This window comes from Gekko japonicus, unplaced genomic scaffold (assembly GCF_001447785.1).
Source record: "Gekko japonicus isolate JY-2015 unplaced genomic scaffold, Gekko_japonicus_V1.1 scaffold3, whole genome shotgun sequence".
NCBI classification, from domain to species: Eukaryota; Metazoa; Chordata; class Lepidosauria; order Squamata; family Gekkonidae; genus Gekko; species Gekko japonicus.
Window position 1 is genome coordinate 3390471 of NW_015170887.1, and position 21564 is coordinate 3412034.

At 45.1% G+C, this 21564-nt stretch overlaps 1 protein-coding gene across 1 annotated transcript in view; it reads left to right on the forward strand.

The window, feature by feature from the left end:
- Positions 1-21564, forward strand: part of NRXN3 (neurexin 3) — a 1635269-nt gene that overhangs the window by 447517 nt on the left and 1166188 nt on the right. The window contains exons 8-9 of the mRNA XM_015418345.1: positions 14254-14692; positions 17841-18224. Of these exons, the coding sequence (XP_015273831.1) occupies positions 14254-14692; positions 17841-18224 (823 nt within the window). The remainder of the gene's footprint in view (positions 1-14253; positions 14693-17840; positions 18225-21564) is intronic.

A 21564-nucleotide genomic window follows, 5' to 3' on the forward strand; every position in this document is an offset into this window, starting at 1 on the left:
ATTAGGAACATTAGAAATTGCTGGGCAGGGCTGTATCAGCCTGTTGGGTCTGGAAGGAGTCACTGGAAACCCTGTACCCCCCTCTGTCTAATCTTTAGTTGTGTTCAAAGGTGGCTCATGATCCATTATGAATCCACGCTGCAACTTGCATGGCTCAAAGCCTTGCAGACAAGTAGGTAGTCTTAGGCACTGGTGCCAAAACAAATGCAGTGCAAGTCCTGAAGCTGTGAAAATAGAAATGGCAGATTGGGGACATGGAGTAGTAGCTACACCAGTTTGGTGTCGTGGTTAGGAGTGCGGACTCTAATCTGGGAGAACTGGATTTGATTCCCCACTCCTCCACATGCAGCTGCTGGTGTGACCTTGGGTCGGTTACAAGTTCTTTCAGAGCTGTTCTCTCAAGGGCAGTTCTCAAGAGAGCTCTCTCAGCCCCACCTACCTCACAGGGTATCTGTTGCGGGGAGGGGAAGGAAAAGGGATCGTAAGCCGCTCTGAGACTCCTTTGGGTAATGAAGGGCAGGGTATAAATCCAATCTCTTCTTCTTTTCCGCTTGTCTGGCAGTTGTTGTTGTTGCTGTTGTTCAGTCGCACAGTCGAGTCCGACTCTTCGCGACCCCATGGACCAGCTCCTGCCAGGCCTTCTGGCAGTAGTGAGTAGCAATGGATAGATCAAAGGATATTCCAAATGGCAACCCATGTTAACACTGGTTATGCTTGCCATGGCCTCTTTGCAGCAGTTACTGACATTGGGAAGGTTTCCATTGCGAATTTTACTAAACAATTGTCATGATCTGTGTAGGACTGGGAGATGGACTGACATTGGGAAGGTTTCCATTGTGAATTTTACTAAACAATTGTCATGATTTGTGTAGGACTGGGAGATGGGGCCCAGTGCGGCCTGTTCCCTGGAGAGACTTGCAGGGCAGTGGAAAGCAGACACAGCCTACAATCCCCACAATGCTTAGTGATGGTTGTAACCAATCAGTGTCCAGGGATTCCTGAGGCAATCCTGAGCTATAGAAAAATGGTGTTCTTCCTCTCGTAGAGCTAAATTGAAGGGGACTGTGTTCTTTTGCTCTTCTGCAGTCTTGTCTCACAGAGGAGACAGTCTGGTCTGAGGAGAAAGATCCCTCACTTGACTCAGAGTGAATGCAGGCAGGAGGCCTGGAAATAGTAACTAGTTAAGTGAACTAGGTAGTTGCGTTAGATTTGGTTATTTTTGCCTTTAAACACTGTTACATATTTTAAAGCACCTTGTCTTGTTTTCCTTGCCCCAGTAGTGTGTTAATAAATCATTTGTTTAAGTGTTCTCTGCCTGGTCATCACATCTATGTTCTTTGCTTAAAAGGAGGCATTTTGGATGGACTTGGGAGGGTGCTCTGGGCCTTCTCAAGGGACCCGAAGTCCAGAGTGGTGGCAGCTGGAGGTGGCAACCCCCTGGGGGTCATGACAACAATATGATAGGGTTTGGGAGGGGATGCTCCTACTTCAGCCTTAGTTAGCTCATCCTACCATCCTGTCCGGATGTGAGCTCTGGACTCAACCCCACCACCACCATGGCCCCAGAGCTAGGATACTTACCTGATCCACGGCCCTCATAAGGAAGGAAAGGGGGCAGGGAGCAGGCTGCCTGCCTAAGGCAGACAAGAAAATCTATGGGAGCCAGCCAGCACATGACCAAAGAGGGACACCTGGACCAGCGAAACAGGTGAGGCAGGGCCAGACCCAGGTGTGGGGGCCATTGGGTGAATGGGGAGGGGTGGATAGTTGGCTCCTCAAGGACAGAGGCAGTGAGAGTAAGGCCTGCGAAGGAAATAAGAGGCAGGCTTCTACAGACAGGCCAGGGAGGAAGAAAGCAGCCCAGTGCCAGAGAGGGAGGCAGAGTGCTGTTCCAGATGAGGAAAGGAGGGGCCTGCAGTGCACATCTGGCTTCATCCTCTCCCTAGTTTTGAGGCCTGAGAAGCCACAGTGTGGAAGGCATGATGGCAGAGAGGGGGGAGAGTGACTTTGCAGAGGAGAGTGCTCACACATCCCTCCTCTTTTTGTTACAGGATCAGGCTATTCACAGTGCAGCCCTAGACAGACTGAAGCAATTCTGCATAGGATTGTACTGAAAGTTAGCGACAGTGCAATTCAAAGCAGAGTTGTGCCCGTCTAGTGTGACACAGATAGTGTGTGTACAGCCACTGGTTCAAAGTGTTCAAGAATGAGACTCCAGGGGAGGGGAAATAGCATCCCCCTAGTCCCCACCCCCTGACTTTGCCTGTGCTTCTCCCTTCTTGTAGGGGTTGTGAGGGGGAGGTAAGTGGAGAGAGCACAGGGAGAAGGACCAGCACCCTGAGACTCTTTGTGGGTTCTTCTGCTTGTCACGTTTTTTGTCTGCATCTCTACTTTAAAAAAACTGGCTTAGCAACATCTTGTGCTGTGAAGGCAGAAGCAAAAAGAATTAGCTCTATGCATTTAGCTGTGTTTCTTGGTTAAGAACTGTCTGTGTTTAAATAAAACATCTTCTTTGGGATTAGCTTGGCCCCCATCACTTGCTTCAGTTAAGTGAAATCCAATGAAAAAGGAACCCAGCTGAGAGTTCATTGCCCAGCTCCAGGTATACTCAATACAGCTAATTCTTCATGTTAGTGTAAACCCTAGTGGTATTAATAGTCTAAGGAGGCTATAGCAGCTAGGAGGGAGCCCTGTTCTTGCTCCCAGCTTAGTGTCTCTGTTTCATTTTATATCCCAGGAAGCGGATGAACTCAGGGACTCGGAAGTGTGAGTACACATGGGGGGAAGAAAAGAACGGGGAGTGGGTGGGGAGACGATCTCCCTTATTTGCATCAGCAGTGAACAAAATATAACTCTCTTCTCAACTAGAGGCTGTTGGAATATGCAACAGGAGAGCTGCTGAGTTATCCAGAAAAGGAAAGGATTTTGCCTAGTCTAGGAGGCAGCAAATCAATAACTCTTGGAGTTATGCATCCACCTGAAGCCTCATTTTGTGGGCAGTTATCATTCTTTAATTAATTAATTAATTAATTAATTAATTACTTCAGCTTGATATACTGCCCTAACCCCCGTAGGGGTCTCTGGGCAGTTTACATTTTTGGGTGCTAATCACATATTAAGTCCTAACTAGGGCCACATCAATTCCATGGAAGGGGCTGCCTACCGGCACCCAGGTGGAGGCTGATGTCTTTCTTTGGCTCGGCTCCTTTTTTTTTTCCCCCCGGTTGCGAGATGTGGCATGTCCATCTGAGTGGCATGTCCATGAACGACTGCAAAGAAACAGCACAGGATTTTTGGGGTAACTTCCTTTTTGCCATTTGATTCACACACATGCTGCCCATATATAAAACTGTACAACTGAACTCTGTAGGATGTTCTCCCTATACAAGCATTAGGGGCTTCTTTCTCTGAGAGGATATCGAAACCCATGACAAGACCTAGCTATCACATATATTTTGAGAGCTTGCTCCAACTTTCACCAGCCTGCGTCCAAGACTTGCCTGTATCAAGGCTCTACAATTCTGAGGGTCCGTGTGCACTGCAACTCTCCTGGAAACCTGTCCTATTTATAGATTTTCTCCTTGATGATGATGATGATGATGATGACTAGCACTCATTGCCAGATCAAGTGATCATCATGTTTTCCCACTTGGAATAGTACAGAATATGTGATTATTTGTATTTTCAAAGAGCTCTCAGATTCATGGATGAAGAAAGTTGTGTGTAGGATTGGAAAAAAATGTGATACATGCCAATATTGTTGTGCCAAGTAGGAATCCCATAAGAATGAGCAGAAACCTTTATCATCTTAAAGGCAGTGGGTTGGATCCTTCTATTGCACTCTATCAGTCCCACAGAGTCCTCCACCATTCTGATGATGCAAGGACATTCTTGTGTTGACACAGTGCAATGTGTTGGGTCAACAGAAGGTGTCTTGCACCAGATGAATGTGCTGGCACCGACAATGAAATGGTAGGACCAGTCCAGTATATTGTGCTATGAAGATCTTCCCTAGGAAAGACCAGATACCAATCAATTTGCTAGTCCTTAAGGCACCACTGTCCTTTTTATGGTTTTCTGTTAACATAGCCAACATTATTCTTTTGGAATTGGCCAATGGGAGACATTGTGGTTGGAATCCTATTTCTAAGGATGAGCTAACTTTTTATACAAAATTGTCTGTCTGGTGGGGTTTAAACCCAGCCTCGCCACTAAGTACAATATTCTGGCCATTCTTCTGTGAAGCTCTATATAGAAACAATGTACTGCTAACCTCTTGTAAGGAAGGCTGTACAAGTAAGTAATGTATAGAAGTCCCATTACTTTTAAGCCATGAAATCAAATCAGATATGCATTAAAATTACTGACCATGCTCCTGCTGTAGCAGCATTATGGAAGGGCAATGGTAGTCCTTAATAGGCGCTGTCTATTAATAGCTTTTCCTAGCCAGGGAAACATGGTGCTCTGTAGTTCAAGAGATTGCTGGGTTAAACAATTTAGCTGTATGGTCCAGACCATTATTATATAAGCATTATGATTGTACATGCTATAATAAGAAGCCTCGCCTGTAGCATCAAATGAGGGCTAGATACAATGATTGCCCGGGCTTAATTGTAGGCTCTGATTTTGTAAAATACCAAGGTGTGTTTGTACAAAGGCTTTATTTTTGCCGCCAAGCATTAGCTCATATCTCAGTAACTGAAACTGAATAGCTGAGGTACAGAACTCTGGAGCTGAAAAGGACAGGGGTGAAAGTATCCCGCTGATGACGCTGCTAGAATGAAAGGCCAACCTCTCCTGGCCTCAAATGCCAGAGTATAGATATAGAGAGATAAATGTAATACAACAAGCTTTGGGGATAAAAGGTGGCAGGGTCTCCTTTGATCATGAAAAAAGGCTGTCTGTGCTGGAGATCATGCAGGACGAAATCCATGTGGGACAAGGGCTGTAGTAAGGAGGATAATTTGGTGGCGTTGTATGGAAAAGCTATTTGGACCCAACAGACTACAAGAATCATCCTTCCATACAGGAGAGAAGGTCCGTACATTAAGTGATTAAAAAGTTTAATAATTTGATCACAGGATCAGTCATGTACAATGTAAAGAAAACAAAAACAAAAGGAAAAGTCCTACAGGTCTCAGATTTCCAGTTTCTCGGGAATGAATATCATGTTAGTTTAACTTGAATATACTCACAGTGCTGCTCTGACACGTGCTTAGTTGTGGTATTGTGTTCAGGAGCTATTTGTAAATAAAAGCCATATTTCAAGGTTTATAGCACGTACAATTTTTTGTGAGTGTGTGTGCTTGTGAGCCTGGAAGTCGTGGTGGCTTCTGGTGACCTCTAGTGGGCAGGCCCGTACCTACAGTGGGGCATCTCGGGGCTAGACCCCATGACTTTCTGGCAAGGCCCCACAACTTCCCATCCAGCCCAGGGCCCCCAAGTGGTGGCTGGTGTGGGGAAGGAGCCAGGTATTCCTTTAATTTGAGTAGCCAGTGCCCCCCAAGAAATTTAAATGCCCCCCGACTTAAAAAAATCCTGGCTACGGGCCCGCTAGTGGGGCTAGGACATTTCAGAGAGGTGGCTTAATATTACTTGCCTCTGCATCTCGGCCCTGGTATTCCTTGGAGGTCACCCTTCCAAGTACTTGCCAGGATCAGCCCTGCTTAGCTTCCGAGATCTGATGAGATCAGGCTTGCCTGGGCTGTCCTGGTTAGGTCAAGCACGTATGAATTTTTGAATTGCCTGTTAATGCTTACATTAGATTTACAGTGCCATCTTAACCCAAGTAACTCCCTGCTCAGCCTGTTCACTTCAATGGCCTTAGAAGATGTACCCCCACTTAGGATGGCACTATTAATGTCCAACATTTGGTAAATGGTTATATTAATATTTTAATACTGGTTTAATGAAATGCGTTAATGGTCATATGTAAATGTTGACAGTCCCCTACTCCCTTTGTGAATTTCAAAAAGGCAGAGATTCATTATCAGTCAGTGTCACCAACCATCTAAACATCAATGTCAAGTTTACCGGTGTATCTGTAGCAAGAAAGGTAATATATGCATACAGTTCATGAGATGTCCCTACAACTGTCAGTGTTCATGTGTGAATGTTCTCATTCATTAGGTGTTGGTTGTTTGCAACCAGCCACGTATATGAAGTGGTTTGAACATTCACAAAGCATTTTGCCACCCTCCTTAGGGAAGTTGGAAGCCTTCTTTCAGTCCAAGGAGTTGTCCTACAACAACCCTTCAGAGAGCCATTTAAATTGGAGGGTGTCTCCACAGCATGGAGGAAGCTTTGCTGAATGTAATGGTATGCCATCATATTAATGCAGTCGATGATGCTGAGAACTTCATTACATTCTTCATTTGATTAATATATTCTAATATTTGGATATTGTAGTAGCTTTAGTGATAATCCTTGCATTGCAGGGTGAGTGTATGGTACCTCAAGCAGAGGCAGACACAAAAAGAAAAAGTACTTGTACCTGATAAACAGAACCTGACAATATGCTGTCCAAAATTGGCCAACCTCTGAGAACAAATATAAAGAAAACAGTCATGAGTGTCTGACCCACAAATCAAGCAGTCAACAAGACTTGCAAAGAAAATGCTTACTATGTATTACGGTCTGAAGCACTACAACGCAATAAATCAATTCCTACAAATCATAAGAAAATCCTAGTGCAAAGGTACATCATCAACGTTGTCTCCGGATTATATAACAACGTTTCAGAATTGGATCTTTCTCAGGAAATGTTAGAGTAGTACAAAAGTTCTCTTGTTCATAAAGTGCTTTACAACAAGTCATGAAAGACTTGCTAAACTTCAAATGGATCCTAGACGTCTAATGGATCCATTAGAATCTTAGCAGGATACTTGAGCCTGAACGTTTACTGAGATCAGCGTCCTATCTGAATGTATTATCTTTCATGACTTGTTGTAAAGCACTTTATGAACAAGAGAACTTTTGTACTACTCTAACATTTCCTGAGGAAGATCCAATTTTTAAACATTGTTATGTAATCCAGAGACGACGTTGATGATGTACCTTTGCACTAGGATTTTCTTATGATTTGTAGGAATTGATTTATTGTGTTGTAGTGCTTCAGACTGTAATACATAGTAAGCATTTTCTTTGCAAGTCTTTTTGACTGCTTGATTTGTGGGTCAGCCACTCACAACTGTTTTCTTTATACTTGGTCTCTGAGTAGGTCGTGTTTGTCCACATTTGTCTTGCAACTTCTAACTGAGCAACAGTAATGTTAGAGAATGAGGTGTACCTCCTTTACATCTTTTACTTCAGAATTACATAAGGGAAATCCCCCCCCCATGTAATTTGATAATGGCAGCTGATCTTGGTAAAAACTAATTTGTCTGAATAGTCAGAGGTGGGGGAATATCCAGAATATTCAGTTATTCAGACATGTGGATAGATGAGAATGCTATTTAGATGGGACCACACTGTTCTGAACATACATACTTGGTGTCTAGGGTGCATTTGGACAAGTAGGACATTTAGATAACGGAGGGACTGATCATTGATCTTCTGCTCTAATTGGCCATCAGTTGCAGTTAGCATCAAGACGCTGTGAAGAGCCTGAGCAGCCTTGGGCATTATCATGAAGACAGGCGCCACAGAACAATGGATGTTCAGCCATTATGAAAATTGTGTCTCCCAACAAACTGATACAGCAAAACCCACAAACAGTGCTTGATACTGCAAGGATTCCCCACCCCCCTTGAAAAGGTGTATGTGTTTGCCAATTCACAAATAGGATCGCCTTGCAAACAGTGGGCCAAATAGACGATAAAAGTGTAGACCCCAAAGAAATGAAAGGTTTTTGCCTGAACAGGAGTGGCAAGTGAGAAACACGCACACAATTACATTTTGTCCTTCAAATTTAGTTCATTAGGAAGAAAATTCTATGACTGTGTGAAAGCCCTTCAAGGTGCATTTTCCAAGACAATGAGGACATCTAGTGGCAAATTGCCTAACTACACATGGGCGTTGCCCAAGGGAATAGGTAAACTAGCGGAGCCCAAACCCAATGTTTCCTCCTGTATTGGACCTGACTTGAAGTGAAATGCATACTGGCCACTTGCCAAGTGTGGCACCTTCTCACTTTCTCCCTCTGCATCTTCAGTTGATTGCAAAGAGGCTCTTAAAGCCATCTGATTAGAGTTCTCCCTGTCTTTTATTAAGTCTAGGATCATAACTGTATACTGCAGGTGAGACTTTGAGTGTCCCAGCCTGCCAAGGCTGCCCATTAGCAAGAGTCTTGACACTTTATTGTTCTCTTGTTTATTTTGCTTAATGGTTGTCAATAGAATGCACATTATATAAATAGGAGGGGGGGAGCATTTCTTATTGTTTTGCAACTATTCACCAGCCTCTTTTTGACTTTTACTGTTTTAATAGAATAGATATGATCTGTTAGAGCCTTTGCATGTTTTACTTGAACGTGAAAGAATTCAATTGCCTTTCTCCTAATTCTGCATGTAGGCTTGTTCTAGGAAACTGCTTTCTCCTATGGTTTTTTAAAAAAGATAAATGTCACCCTGCATTTAGTGGGCTTTTCTCCTGAGTAACTGTGCAGCATAAACTGCTAAAGACAGTTTGCAACCCTATAACCTGAGAAGATGTCCCTTGAACTCCGTGGAACAGACTCTGAGCAAGGCAATGGAGGACCATGATGTGATGCTGCAGTCCTAGCCACACGTACTTGAGAGTCAGCCTCCATGAGACTGATTTCTGCGTAAATGTGCATGCAATTAGACTGCAGCCTTACACACACTTAAAGTGGGAGGAAGTCCCATTACAGTCAGTGGACTTCCTCCCTGTGTTACTTAGGTACAACAGACTGCATAATGTAAGAACCTTGGCTTGGAGTAAGTCCGGCTGAACTCAGTGGGGCTCATTTCAGAAGAATATGGACTTGGGCAGCCAGTCTCCACACTCAGCCCAGGTCTCTCATAGATGTATAAGGTTTGGCTACTTAGGTGTGTGGGGAGTGACTGAGTGTACATCAGGCATTTGCAATGAGTAACTGGCTTGTGCCATTGCTGATGCAACATCAGCCCAGATGAGCCAGTGTTCAGCTTCTCTCTCTCTCTCTCTGCTGGCAAGTATGATACCTACATGGAGCACTCCTGTGCAAGACTGATTCTGTTAGTAACAGAACAGCCTTTGACATTCTGGAGGCAGCTGTGAGCAGTACAGACTTGATGGCGTCAATGAGTGCTGAATGTGTGAAATGGCCATTTGTCTGCCCTAACCCTCCCAGTTCAGAAAGCTTACCTTTGAGGATGTGTGTGGGAGCAGAGGCTAATCTGTGTGTGTGCAAGGGGGGAAGCATTGTTGGATTAAAATGGCAAATCAGTGCACCATAGAGTAGGAACTAAAGTTCACTGCGTGTTCAGGATGTCAGTCAGTCAGCATCTCCTGCTTGACTTCTCTGTGGCATTGAAGGAAGAATATGATTCCCCTACCATGCTGATTATGCTGGAGAGCAGGACTTCATTTCAGGGTCTTTGAGTGGTGAACTTTCTGGTCTTGCCCTTCATGGTGTGCGAAGGATGAAGCTGCTGCTTTGTTGCAGGACAGACTGCTGTGGCCTTCTTGCAACTGTGGATACATTTGAACTACTGATGACTAGCCCACCATGAGCATTAGACTGGCTTTTTGTCCTTCCCTTGCAGATTCCAAATACAGCATTGGTGAAGGATGCCTCTTCCTTTTTCTCCAAGCATGTTGGCAATTTAGAAGTGCATGCATTTACATACACATTTTGTATGGAGGGTCCCTTTCTTGTTATTGAGCTTGGGATGCCTTAAGCGAAAAAAGTTGTGGTGTGGGACAGCTGAATGATGCCCAAGACATTTAAGAAAATTGAGTCAATGCATAACCTGGCTTGTCCTTTTTGTGCACAGGATTCTGCCTAGATAATACTATGACATTCCTTAAGGAGAGCACAGCTGTAATGTATCAGTATATCTAACAGTAAATTTCGTCCCATCTGTGGATACTTACTTCTGTGGACTAGGGCCATGTACAGACTACAGACTTTTTTTGTATACTTGGGGGAACCCCCCAGGTTTGCAGAAAAATTGGAGGCCTGAGGGAAAATGGAGTGGGGTGCAATCACCTAAAATAGAGGAGTGTTTGTGCATGCACATACAATGCACCTCTGTTGGACCTGCCTCCATCATCGCCCCCCTCTTTCTCCCTCATCCTCTGAGGGTGAAAATGCCACTCACCACAATGGTAGTGTCAGAGGCCCAGAGCCCAGCATCAGCAGGGTTGGGCATAGAAGAGGCAGCATCCCAGCTCTCTCTCCTCCTCCCCCAGAAGGCCTGCATGAAGCAGAAATGCCAACAGAGGCAGCAACAAGAGCATCCTCCTTGAGGAGAGCAGTGAATAGAATGGCGAGGGGGGTGGCCAGGCAGAGTGGCAGGGAGGGGAAGACAGAATGGCAGGAAAAGCAGGCGGGTGAGCAGAAAGGCAAGCAGAGGGATGGGTGGACAGAATGGTGAGGCAAGGGGTGGGTGGACAGAATGGCAAGGAGAAGTGTGGTTGGGTAGAATGGGGAGTGGGGTGGGTGGGAAGGATGGCGAGGAGTGGTAGGCAGATGGTAAGGAGAGAGTGGTTGGCACACTGGTGAGGAAGGGGTGGGTGGGTAGGCAGAGGGATGTGGGGACAGTTATCAGATTGGGGAAAGGTGGGACAGCAGGAGGACAAGGGGGTGATGGGGAACAGTGTTGGGAGCTGAGGAGGAGGAGAAGGAGGCTGTGGGAAATGGGAGGAGGAGGTGACAAGGAGAGGAAAAGATAGGCAAAAAGGGCTGAGGGTGTCAGAAATCAGAGGCAGGGACCAGTGAGGGAATTTGTTGGCCCTCCGGAGGAACTGGTTTTCCACTGTGAGAGACAGGATCTGGACTAGATGGACCATTGATCTGATCCAGCAGGACTCTTCTTATGTTCTTAATTTTCCTGTGAGCTTTTCATGAGTCCACACTTGTGCATTCTCAACATCTTAACATACTTAAATCCAGAGGCTGGGGCCATAGGCAGACAAGGCAGATCTTTCTACAGACCTAAGAAAAGGCCCAGGTTTGCAGAAAAATCTGAAATCGGAGGGGGTAAAAAAAACCCCCCATGATAAGAGGAGTACCTGCAGCTTCACGAAGCACGTGCCCTGGCAACCACAGCCATATTCAAGTCTTGGATTTGTGTCAGGAGAAGGCAGGGGTTTGGAAGGGGTCCTTTCCAGGGCTGTTCTGGCCTTTGAAGGTGAAGTCATCTGGGCCAGGCCCAGTAGCAGCCAGTAGTTAACTTGCTACCATGCAGTTTGCATGACTCACCTAGACCTGGCTGCTTGCTACTGTTCAACAGGAGCCACCCCATGAAAGCCAGTGTTTCAGACTAGGATTCAGGGGACACAGGTTCAAATCCCCACTCTGCTGTGAAAGCTTGCTGGGTGACCTTGGGTCAGTAACACACTCTCAGCCTAACATACCTCACAAGGTTGTTGTGAGGATAAAAGAGAGGAAATAATGATGTAAGCTGCTTTGGTTCTCCTTTGTGGAGAAAGGCAGGGGAGAGAGAGAAATAATAATAATAATAATAATAATAATAATAATAATAATAATAATAATAATAATTGTAGCCAAAAATGAGGGGCAGATAAAAGGTGGTGGTTGTGAAAGAAGCAAGGAACCAGGGAAAAGGCCAATGTATGGGGGGGGGGCAGGAAGGAGGCAAATAGGAAATAGTGTGGGAAGGGAAATGGATAGGCTTGCCGGCCCCCAGGTCCAGGTGGAGGATTCCCCAATTTCAGGGGTTTCTCCCCACCACAGACCAGCAAGCTGGTGGGAGAAACCCCATTCCTAAACAGGGACTTCACCATGCAATGTCCCCAATGGGATGACATCACCCAGAAGTGACATCATCATGTCAGGAGCATCAGGCGGGGATGCTCTGGTATTTGGGCAAACTCTATGGTTTGAGGGTGAAAAAATATAGCGTTTCACCCAAATACCAGAGTGTCCCCCCGTGTAATGTCCCCAACACAATGATGTCACTTCTGGGTGATGTCATTGCATTGGGGATGTTGTGCAATGTTCCTGCCCACCCCTGGAACGCAACGAGGGGACCTGGCAACCCTAGAAATGGAGAGGAAACTTAGGTGCCCCCTGCAAGTACTTGTGGGTTCCCTATCGTGCAGCTGGGCCTGGCAACCAGTACTGAGCAAAGTTTTCTTAAGGAGAGGCTGCTAGCAGGAAGGAGAGCTGAAGACGAGGAACAGGTAACAGAAGGTTGGGTGGTGGGTGGGAAGAAGAGAAGGAAGCAAGAAAGATGTAGAGACTATGATGGTTTTCTGTGAAGGGCAAGAAGAAATAGTGGCAGACAGACAAATAAGATGTCCATTGTAAGTCTGTTCCTCCTCCATCAATATATCTAATTCTCAACATGGCCCCACCTGCGGATACTACAAATGTGTGGGAACCTCCAAGTTTGCAGAAAATCCAAAAAGCATAGAACAACAAGGGGAGGGGTTAAATCCTCCCCAAACAGGAATGTTGTCTGCAATGAACCTGTGTTGACCTTCCTCATCAATGGAGGCCCATTTCTTCCAGACACCACCGCCACAGAAATGTGGGGAGGGTGGGGAGGGGAATGGAAACTGCTGCCCCCAACTGCATGAGGTACAGATGGTGGAATGCAGGCCGGTAAGGTAGGTGGGTGGGAAGACCAGTAGGCTCCACTGCCCCTTTCCCACCTCCGTAGGGATGCCAGCCTCCAGGTGGAACCTGGGGCTCCCCCAGAATTACAGCTCATCTCCAGACTACAGAGATCAGTTCCCCTTGAGAAAATTGATGCTTTGGAGGTTGGATTCTGTGGCATTGTAACTCACTGAGGTCCCTGTCCTCCCCAGGCTCCACTCCCAAATCTCCAGGAGTTTCCCAACCTGGATCTGGCAACACTACTCCCCATCTCCTGCTGGTGGCCAGGGAGGCCCTGACAACCCTACTCTGTGTGAGCCATAGAGGGGTGGTGATGCAGCCAGATGGGTGGAGGTCCAGTAGAAGGCACCACAGCCTCTCCCTCCACCACCATTTGCACTCTAGAGGGGTGGCAATGCAGTTGGGTAAAGAAGGAGCAGAACCTGGCAAAAGGGGGGCCCAGAGAGCCAGCCGAGGGGGGAAGGATGGAATCCCACCCCTGCCAGTCTCATTTACTGCATTTTAATGTTGGTACAGAATCCTGCAGCCAGGATGTTGATTGGAGTGGGTCATAGGGACCTGTCTTGCCTCATGTACACTAGCGCCCATTTTGTTTCCTGGCACAATTTAGGGTGCTGGTGCTGACATTTAAAGCCCTGTACAGTCTGGGACCAGCATAACGTAAGGACTGCCAACTCCCAGATGATCCTACTTGACCACTACAGTCATGCTCTGGTGCCTCCTCCTTCTGAGGTTAGGTGGCAACCTAAGAGAGGGCCTCCTCAATGAAGACTTTTTTGCTTTGTTCGGCGTTCCATCCGGGACCCCTCCTTCCTGCCTTCTGTTGTAATTGCTGTGTCTGTGTTTTCAGTTTGGGTTGCAAGCCCTTGGCTGTCCACCCCTGGGAACCTGTCAAAGGGCAGGGACTGTACACATTGGCATAGTGAGATGCCTTGGCATCTGTATGGCGTTCTTAACTAAAAGGGATGTCATGATGTTGCACAGCGATTCTAGGAATTCCCCAAGCTTCGTGTGGTTTTTACCATATTTCTGCAATCCATAGAGCATCGCATAATGCTGGTTCTCCCACGGCAGAAGAAGGGGCCTGGAATCCAGCGCAACCCTAATTATTTAGTTTTGCTTTCAATTGGACTCATGATTTGTTTTGGCAATGCTCTGTTTTTAATTGTTAGCTGTGTGCGGTGGCTCTGTTTGAGCAGGAAATAAATTTAGTGTCTGTGCAAATAAAACATCATCATTTCAGGTGTGCATTATATCTGGTACACTGTATAACAATAACAGAGTCTTTAGAAAACTTCACACAGGATATTTTCACATCTGTTGCCCTTTGTGTGTGATATCAGGCTGGCATGGAATACCAGTAATTGTTATTCAGAGGTGCTGTCCTAGCATGGAGTCTCATATGGCTTCCCTCCAGTCCTTAGAGCATCTTTAGGTGAGCCTTTCTGAAGTTTGCATTATTTCCTGGACTGATGTATAGCGTTTTCCCTTGTCCTTGACAGGTTGTTTATAAGAATAATGACATCCGTCTGGAGCTGTCTCGCTTGGCAAGGATCGGTGACACAAAGATGAAAATCTATGGAGATGTGAAGTTCACATGTGAGAATGTGGCCACACTGGACCCCATCAACTTTGAGACACCTGAGGCCTACATTAGCCTGCCGAAATGGAACACTAAGCGTATGGGTTCCATCTCCTTTGACTTCCTCACCACAGAGCCGAATGGCCTCATACTCTTCACTCATGGCAAACCCCAGGAAAGAAAGGACTCCAGGAGCCAGAAGAATACCAAAGTGGATTTCTTTGCAGTGGAACTCTTGGATGGGAACCTCTACCTTCTCCTTGACATGGGCTCCGGAACTGTCAAAGTGAAGGCCACTCAGAGGAAAGCAAATGATGGAGAATGGTACCACGTTGATATCCAGAGAGACGGCAGATCAGGTAAGGAGTCCAGATCTCTGGCAATAGTAGAGCCTTCTTTTCCTCTGTAGTATAACACAGAAGCTTTAACATCATTGTATGGCAAACACCCTATGTCATCTAGGATATAATAGGATTTTGTTTAATTCAGAAACTGGATATAACATAAGCCGGGGGTTTTAAAACCACTTTTGGTCATCCTGCCAACATAAGAACAACTGGACTTAAAAAAGGGCTAGCCCAACAAGCATGCAATCAGTGGCTAGGCATCCATGAATACCCTCTGTCACATGCACAGACATGCAAATGCAAGAGATTTCATTAGCATTACGTACTAAAACTTGTTGCAGAATTTGGGGTTCAATGAGCCTGGGCCTTTCTGTTTTTCTATGCTATGTAGCTGTAACTGACTTTGGTTTCTTGGTTCAGAGGTCCCATAAGCCTTCACTCTTTTGCTGGCAGCCTAGGCGTAAATACTAAAGCCTTGCCCTGTCGATGTACCTTTGCCTGAATTCCCATCCCACAGCCTGCCAAGTGCCAGGCTCCAAAGCCTAAACCTATCTGTCTAGGTCTTTTTGACATCACAGTTAATAAAATATATCTGGGCTAAAGGTCATACCAGCAAAGGTTCATCTTATCAGCTTTGGATGGGCTGGTATTTGGTGAGTTTGGTATATTTTTAATTGACTCTTCTCTTGATTCTTATTGGCTGAAAAGAGAATAAAAAGAAGGCTTTGGGGTTTGCTTGGGATTGTTTGGCCAGCCCAACATGCCACCTAGGCTTGAATTATGTCCTGGTCCACAGTCCAGGAATTCCTTGTTCTTTCTGAAGTGTACACTGTATCAGGTATGGGTTTTTTTTTATGCTATTGGGTATTGATATTGAATATATGCTATTCAGTTTTACTTGTGTATGGTTTTAGAGTTAATAAATGCTTTTAGTTTAAGGCAACTATTCTCACTGTGTATCGCTCCCACCGGAGGCCTGAGTTCCCTAGCCAGGCTCCAGCCCCCCCCCCCCAAGAACCCTAATGGGGTTTGGGATCCCTGGAAGTAAACAATAACAAGGAAAAAAACTGTGCGGAAAGATGCTAAGAAGAAAAACAGAACAAAGACAAACAAGCAACTCTTAGGGTACTTTTCAAAATGGAATGACGATAATATATATTTAACATCTACAAATATCCAGCAGGCAAGTACATAATAAACATATTTAGTATTCCAACAAGTAGCATACAATGTCTTCCAACAGGTAAGTATACAAATATAGGACAAGTTTACAGTACAAGTGCAGAGCAAGTCTGTAACAGGTAATATACAATGTATTTATAGTCTTCCAACAGGTAAGTATACAAGACAAAGACTCCGGACTTCAAAACTTTGTTTCGTGTATTCTTCCTCAGTATGCATACCAGCAGTTTAAGACTATGAAGACTTTCCTTCATGTATACTGACTGGCTGCCCTATCAATCTTTTTTCCAATAAGGATTGGAAAGCAGTTTGGCTGATACTTACCTTGGAAACCCATGATGAATGCTTATGATGTACTCTCTGATCAGCCTCTACTGAGGAAGAATATACAAAACAAAATGTTGAAGTCTGGAGTCTTTGTCTAGTATACTTAACCTGTTGGAAGACTATAAATACATTGTATGTTACCTGTTACAGACTTCTCTGCACTTGTACTGTAAACTTGTTCTATGTTTGTATACTTACCTGTTGGAAGACATTGTATGCTACCTGTTGGAATACTAAATATGTTTATTATGTACTTGCCTGCTGGATATCTGTAGATGTTATATATATATTATCATCATTCTAGTTTGAACAGTACCTAAGAGTTGCTTGTTTGTCTTTGTTCTGTTTTTCTTCTTAGCGTCTTTTTGAACAGTTTTTTTCCCTTGTTATTGTATTGTTCACTGTGTGATCACTTGTTGGGCTTGATCCCTGGAGGTATCCTGGACCCCTAAAATTCCCCTGTAAAACTTTTTCAGTTTCTCTGAAGATTCTGTGGGCATGTAGGGTACTCACGCATCACTGGTCTTGCGAAATGTTCTGACGGAATAAATTTATGATCTATTTACAATTAGACTCCTTTCTGCAGGGAGTATAAAATATAATATTGTACATAATTAATGTCAGGGATCTTAAGGTAGGATGCAGAGGAAAGGGTGTCACTCTTTTCCACCAGGGGCTGAAGACTTTGTTTTGTTTGGTGCTCCCGCAATGATCCCACCTTTGTGCCTTGTTTTAATTTGCTGTATTTTTGCTTTATATGTGTGTTTTTAGCTCTGCTCAGGCAGAAAGGCAGGATATAATTATTATAAATCAATCAATAATAAATCAATTAATCAATCAATATTGGCCTAGCCCCTGGGTTGAACCTCATTGCTGCCTTGCTCGAGTGGTTGTCATGCCCTCTACTGTGAGTCTTCAAGGTCATTCCCCGTCCTGCTACTTGAGGTCCTTTACCTAGAGGGTTAAACCTGGGGGGCTTATGCATGTAAAGCATGCGCTGTACCACTGAGGTATGGTCCTGAGCTTTCCCTAGTGTTCTTTGTGACATACTGTAATCCAGATCATTACAGCATGCATTCTTCTCTGATACAGACCAATATTCAAACAGTATTTGAACGATTAAAATCTTTGGGACAATTGTACACCAATGTGTTGTGGTTGTACCAATAATTGTGTAATTACACAGAGGTGTGCCAGTGTCTAAGTCATCATGAAACATAGACTGGTGCAGTCATAGCATGAGCTGATGAAGTGGACAAAAAACTCCAGCAACAGGGTTGCTCTGCACCACGCCTTTCTTGATTGAAGAGATACAGTTTGTCCTTCTTCCCAAATCTTCCTGCACCAGACTGCCAGACTGAAGTAAAAATAGCCTTTTGAAGTTCCTGCATCATCACAGAGGACCGGGCTGAATGTCCTTCATATGTCTTCTAGTCTATCAGCTTTATGATTCTGTGAATACACTGTCTGACAGGTTTGGTAGAGGGCAGTAAAGTCCTGTAGGACAAGCTCTCCCTGTCACGGTTTTATCTTCTCTGAACTCCTTGTTCTGTAACAAAGCCTTCACCTTTCACCAGGATTCAAACCACAAAAAAACACGACTTGTGTTACATTTGGGACCACTGGTTGATATGATTTCTTCTTCCTTCAGGTACCATATCAGTGAACAGCAGACGGACACCATTCACTGCTAGTGGAGAAAGTGAAATCCTAGATCTAGAAGGGGACATGTACCTGGGAGGTCTGCCTGAAAATCGGGCAGGCCTTGTGCTTCCTACTGAACTCTGGACAGCCATGCTGAACTATGGCTACGTGGGCTGCATCCGAGACCTCTTCATTGATGGGAGGAGCAAGAACATCCGGCAGCTGGCAGAGCAGCAGAATGCTGCTGGGGTCAAATCTTCCTGCTCACGGCTGAACACCAAGCACTGTGACAGCTACCCCTGTAAGAACAACGCTGTCTGTAAGGATGGCTGGAACCGCTTCATTTGTGACTGTACTGGTACCGGCTACTGGGGGAGAACATGTGAGCGGGGTAAGTCCAATTTCTTGAGAGATCTTGTGTACTAAGCTGCACTTTATGGCTTTTTCTCCCCCATCCAGCCTCAGCCAACTTAGGGTATTCAAAGCAAGAGACATTCAAAGGTGGTCTGCCATTGCCTGCCTCTGTGTAGCAGTCCTGGTGTTCCTTTGTGGTCTCCCAGCTAAATACTGATCAGGGCTGACCCTGCTTAGCTTCCAAGATCTGAAAAGATTGGGCTAGCCTGGGCATTAGTTTAGCTCAAATGCGCCTGCAAATTGTGGCTCTTGGTAACTTATCCCAGTAGCCATTCTATAAAATGTTTCTGTACGATGGAGCATACTGGCTATGCATGCAACTCCCCAAAATCCCACTCAGGGCCAATGCTCCCTCTAAGCTGTGGAGTCTTGTGAGCAAAAATTCTACTTTGTGAGCTACTGGCATTAAAGTTGTGATCAAGCAAGTTGGCTACTGCATAAATTAGTTTGCTCTGGAGCCATCCTTCCTGAGCTAAGACAAAAATGTGTGTTGTTGTTCAGTCACATAGTCGAGTCCAACTCTTCACAACGCCATGGACCACATCACGCCATGCCCTCCTGTCTTCCGTCGTGCTCCGAAGTTTGCTTAATTTCATGTTCGTTGCCTCGATAACACTGTCTAACCATCTCATCCTTTGCCGTAGGGTTGGGGACCAGTGTTCCCTCTAAGCTGAGTTAGTGTGAGCTAGCTCACCATTTTTTTAGCCTCCAGCTCACACATTTTTGCCTTAGCTCGGGAAGGATGGCTCCAGAGCAAACTAATTTATGCAGGAGCCAAGTTCCTCGCTCACAACTTTAATGCCAGTATCTCACAAAGTAGAATTTTTACTCACAAGATTCCACTGCTTAGAGGGAGCATTGTTGGGGACAGGTCATGGTTGGGTTAGGCGTGACACTGGCATGACAAAAGAGTTTCCATTGATTCCTAGAGCTACCTTCCATCACTTCCAGGGCAACACTGGTGACACTGTCAGTTTGGAGCATTAGTGGGTAATAGGAGCTTGAGGCAAGGTATCTCTCACCCCTACAGGAGGCTTGGCAGACCTAAGAGGAAGGCATATTCATGGTGCTGTGCCATACATAGGGAGAAGAGTGATGAACACATGATCTGATATGGGCCATTGTGGGGAAGTTATTTTCTGTTTGAAGAAAATCCATGTTTCTCACACTAAACCTGAAAGTAAAGATTAGATTGAAAATAATAGGTTCTAGTCGTGGATTGCTGTATAGATGGAAGAGGTCCATGTGTTAATTTTTCATAAACTGGGAACTTGTGAAGCAGTGAATGTGCTTATTTACAGTAGTCTCAAACAATTCTATGGTAGTGTTTGTAAAAGTATGCAGGGATTGTTTTAATGTAGTCTCTAGGATGGAAGACAAAGTATACTTTGTACCTTTCTAAGTATAGTTCCTCTAATAACCCAGATCTCTGTTTGGGTGTATAGTCCAAATTAATCAAGGTAGACTTGTGCCAAGGGCAAATCTGTAAGAGACTGAGCTTTGCTGGGTACAGTGGATGTCACACCACCATTTCCTCATTGTCTGTTCTGACTGTTCATTTAAAGGTGTCTGATTGGGGATATATGAGGCACAATTATTGCAGGTGCAGGCAGCCAAGACACATCTATTCTTGACCAAATGAGAAGAAGCTTAGTAAATGCAAGACATTTGATCTATACACTGTTCAAATTCCAGACGGTCCCATTAATTGTCATCCCCATATTGTCATGCCGTGCTCAGAATGAACTGAGAGTTTAACACACACACACACACACTCAAACCAAATAAGTGGCACAAGGCCTTTTTAATGAAGAAAACAGAATTTTCCAATTTCCTTTTTTTCCTGTGACAACTTTATTGACAATATCCTATAGGGTTGCCAAATGGCACTCACCTCCTTGGCGGGGGACTCCCGGGCAGCTCCTAGTGCGCGTGTGATGTCATGACACCGGGCACGCTGGGGGACGGGGCCACAGCCATTTGAAGGGAAAACATAGAGTTTTCCCCTCAAATGGCTGTGGCCCCGCCCCCAGCGTGCGACGTCACATCCGGGTGACGTGCACGCGGGGGTGGGGTTTCCCCCGGGGCCCAATTCTGCGGGGGCGGAAATCAGGCCTCCAAAGCAGGGAGAAATCCGCCCCCCGGGGGGATTTGGCAGCCCTAATATCCTAGGTTGCTCTCTCTGTCTCTCCCCCCCCTTATAACTTTATAGTGTGGTACAAAGACAAAGCTCATGCAAAAAAAGACAGACCTATTTGAGTGAATTATGTCTTTTTCTCAGGATATGGTGTGGAATTATGGGAGCCACCCTGGCCCAGTGGGTTGACATTTTCAGTCCATCAGTCCAACTGGTAGGCTGCTGTTTTTAAGACAATCTGGCAGGAAGGACAAAGAATGACTGAGTGAGAGGCAGAGCTGACCATTTCAGCCTTCCTGTTGCTATGGTGCTGCTACAGACTGCCTCTTTTGCCTCTGTGAGAGCTACTGAAATTTCCCAGCCTGTTCGACTAAGTAATGGTATTGTTGCACTTTGAGCAGAAGAAGTTGAAAGTGGACTTCTCTGCTGAGAAAGTTCACACCAATAACATTCAGGGTGTTTTTTAAAAAGGAAATAGAACATTCAGTCAGTGAATGTTTCAGGTAAGCCTTTGTGTGTTCTGTTCATTAATGATTTAAAGTTGGGAGTAAGCAGTGAAGTGACTAAATTTGCGGATGACAAGAAATTGTTCAGGGTGGTGAGAACCAGGAAGGATTGTGGGGCACTCCAAAGGAATCTGTTGAGGATGGGTGAGTGGGCAACAACATGGCAAATGGGGTTCAATGTGGCCAAGTGCAAAGTGATGCACATTAGGGGCCAGAAATCCTAACTACCCTGTTTCCCCAAAAATAAGACCTACCCCAAAAATAAGCCCTAGCAGGATTTCTATGCATTTGTGGTATAATCCCTAGTGTGTCTTCTTGAGAAAAAATAAATATAAGACAGTGTCTTATTTTCGGGGAAACACAGTACAAATACACGTTGGTGGGGTCTGAACTGGCAGAGACTGACCAAGCGAGAGATCTTGGAGTCATAGTAGATAACTCACTGAAAATGTTGAGACAGCATGTAACTACAATTAAAAAGGCCAACACTATGCTGGGGATTATCAGGAAGGGAATTGAAAACAAATCAGCCAGTATCCTAATGCCCCTGTATAAATCGATGATGCAACCTCATTTGGAGTACTGTGTACAGTTCTGGTCACCACACCTCAAAAAGGATATTATAGCACTGGAAAAAGTGCAGAAAAGGGCAACTAGAATGATAAAAGGGTTGG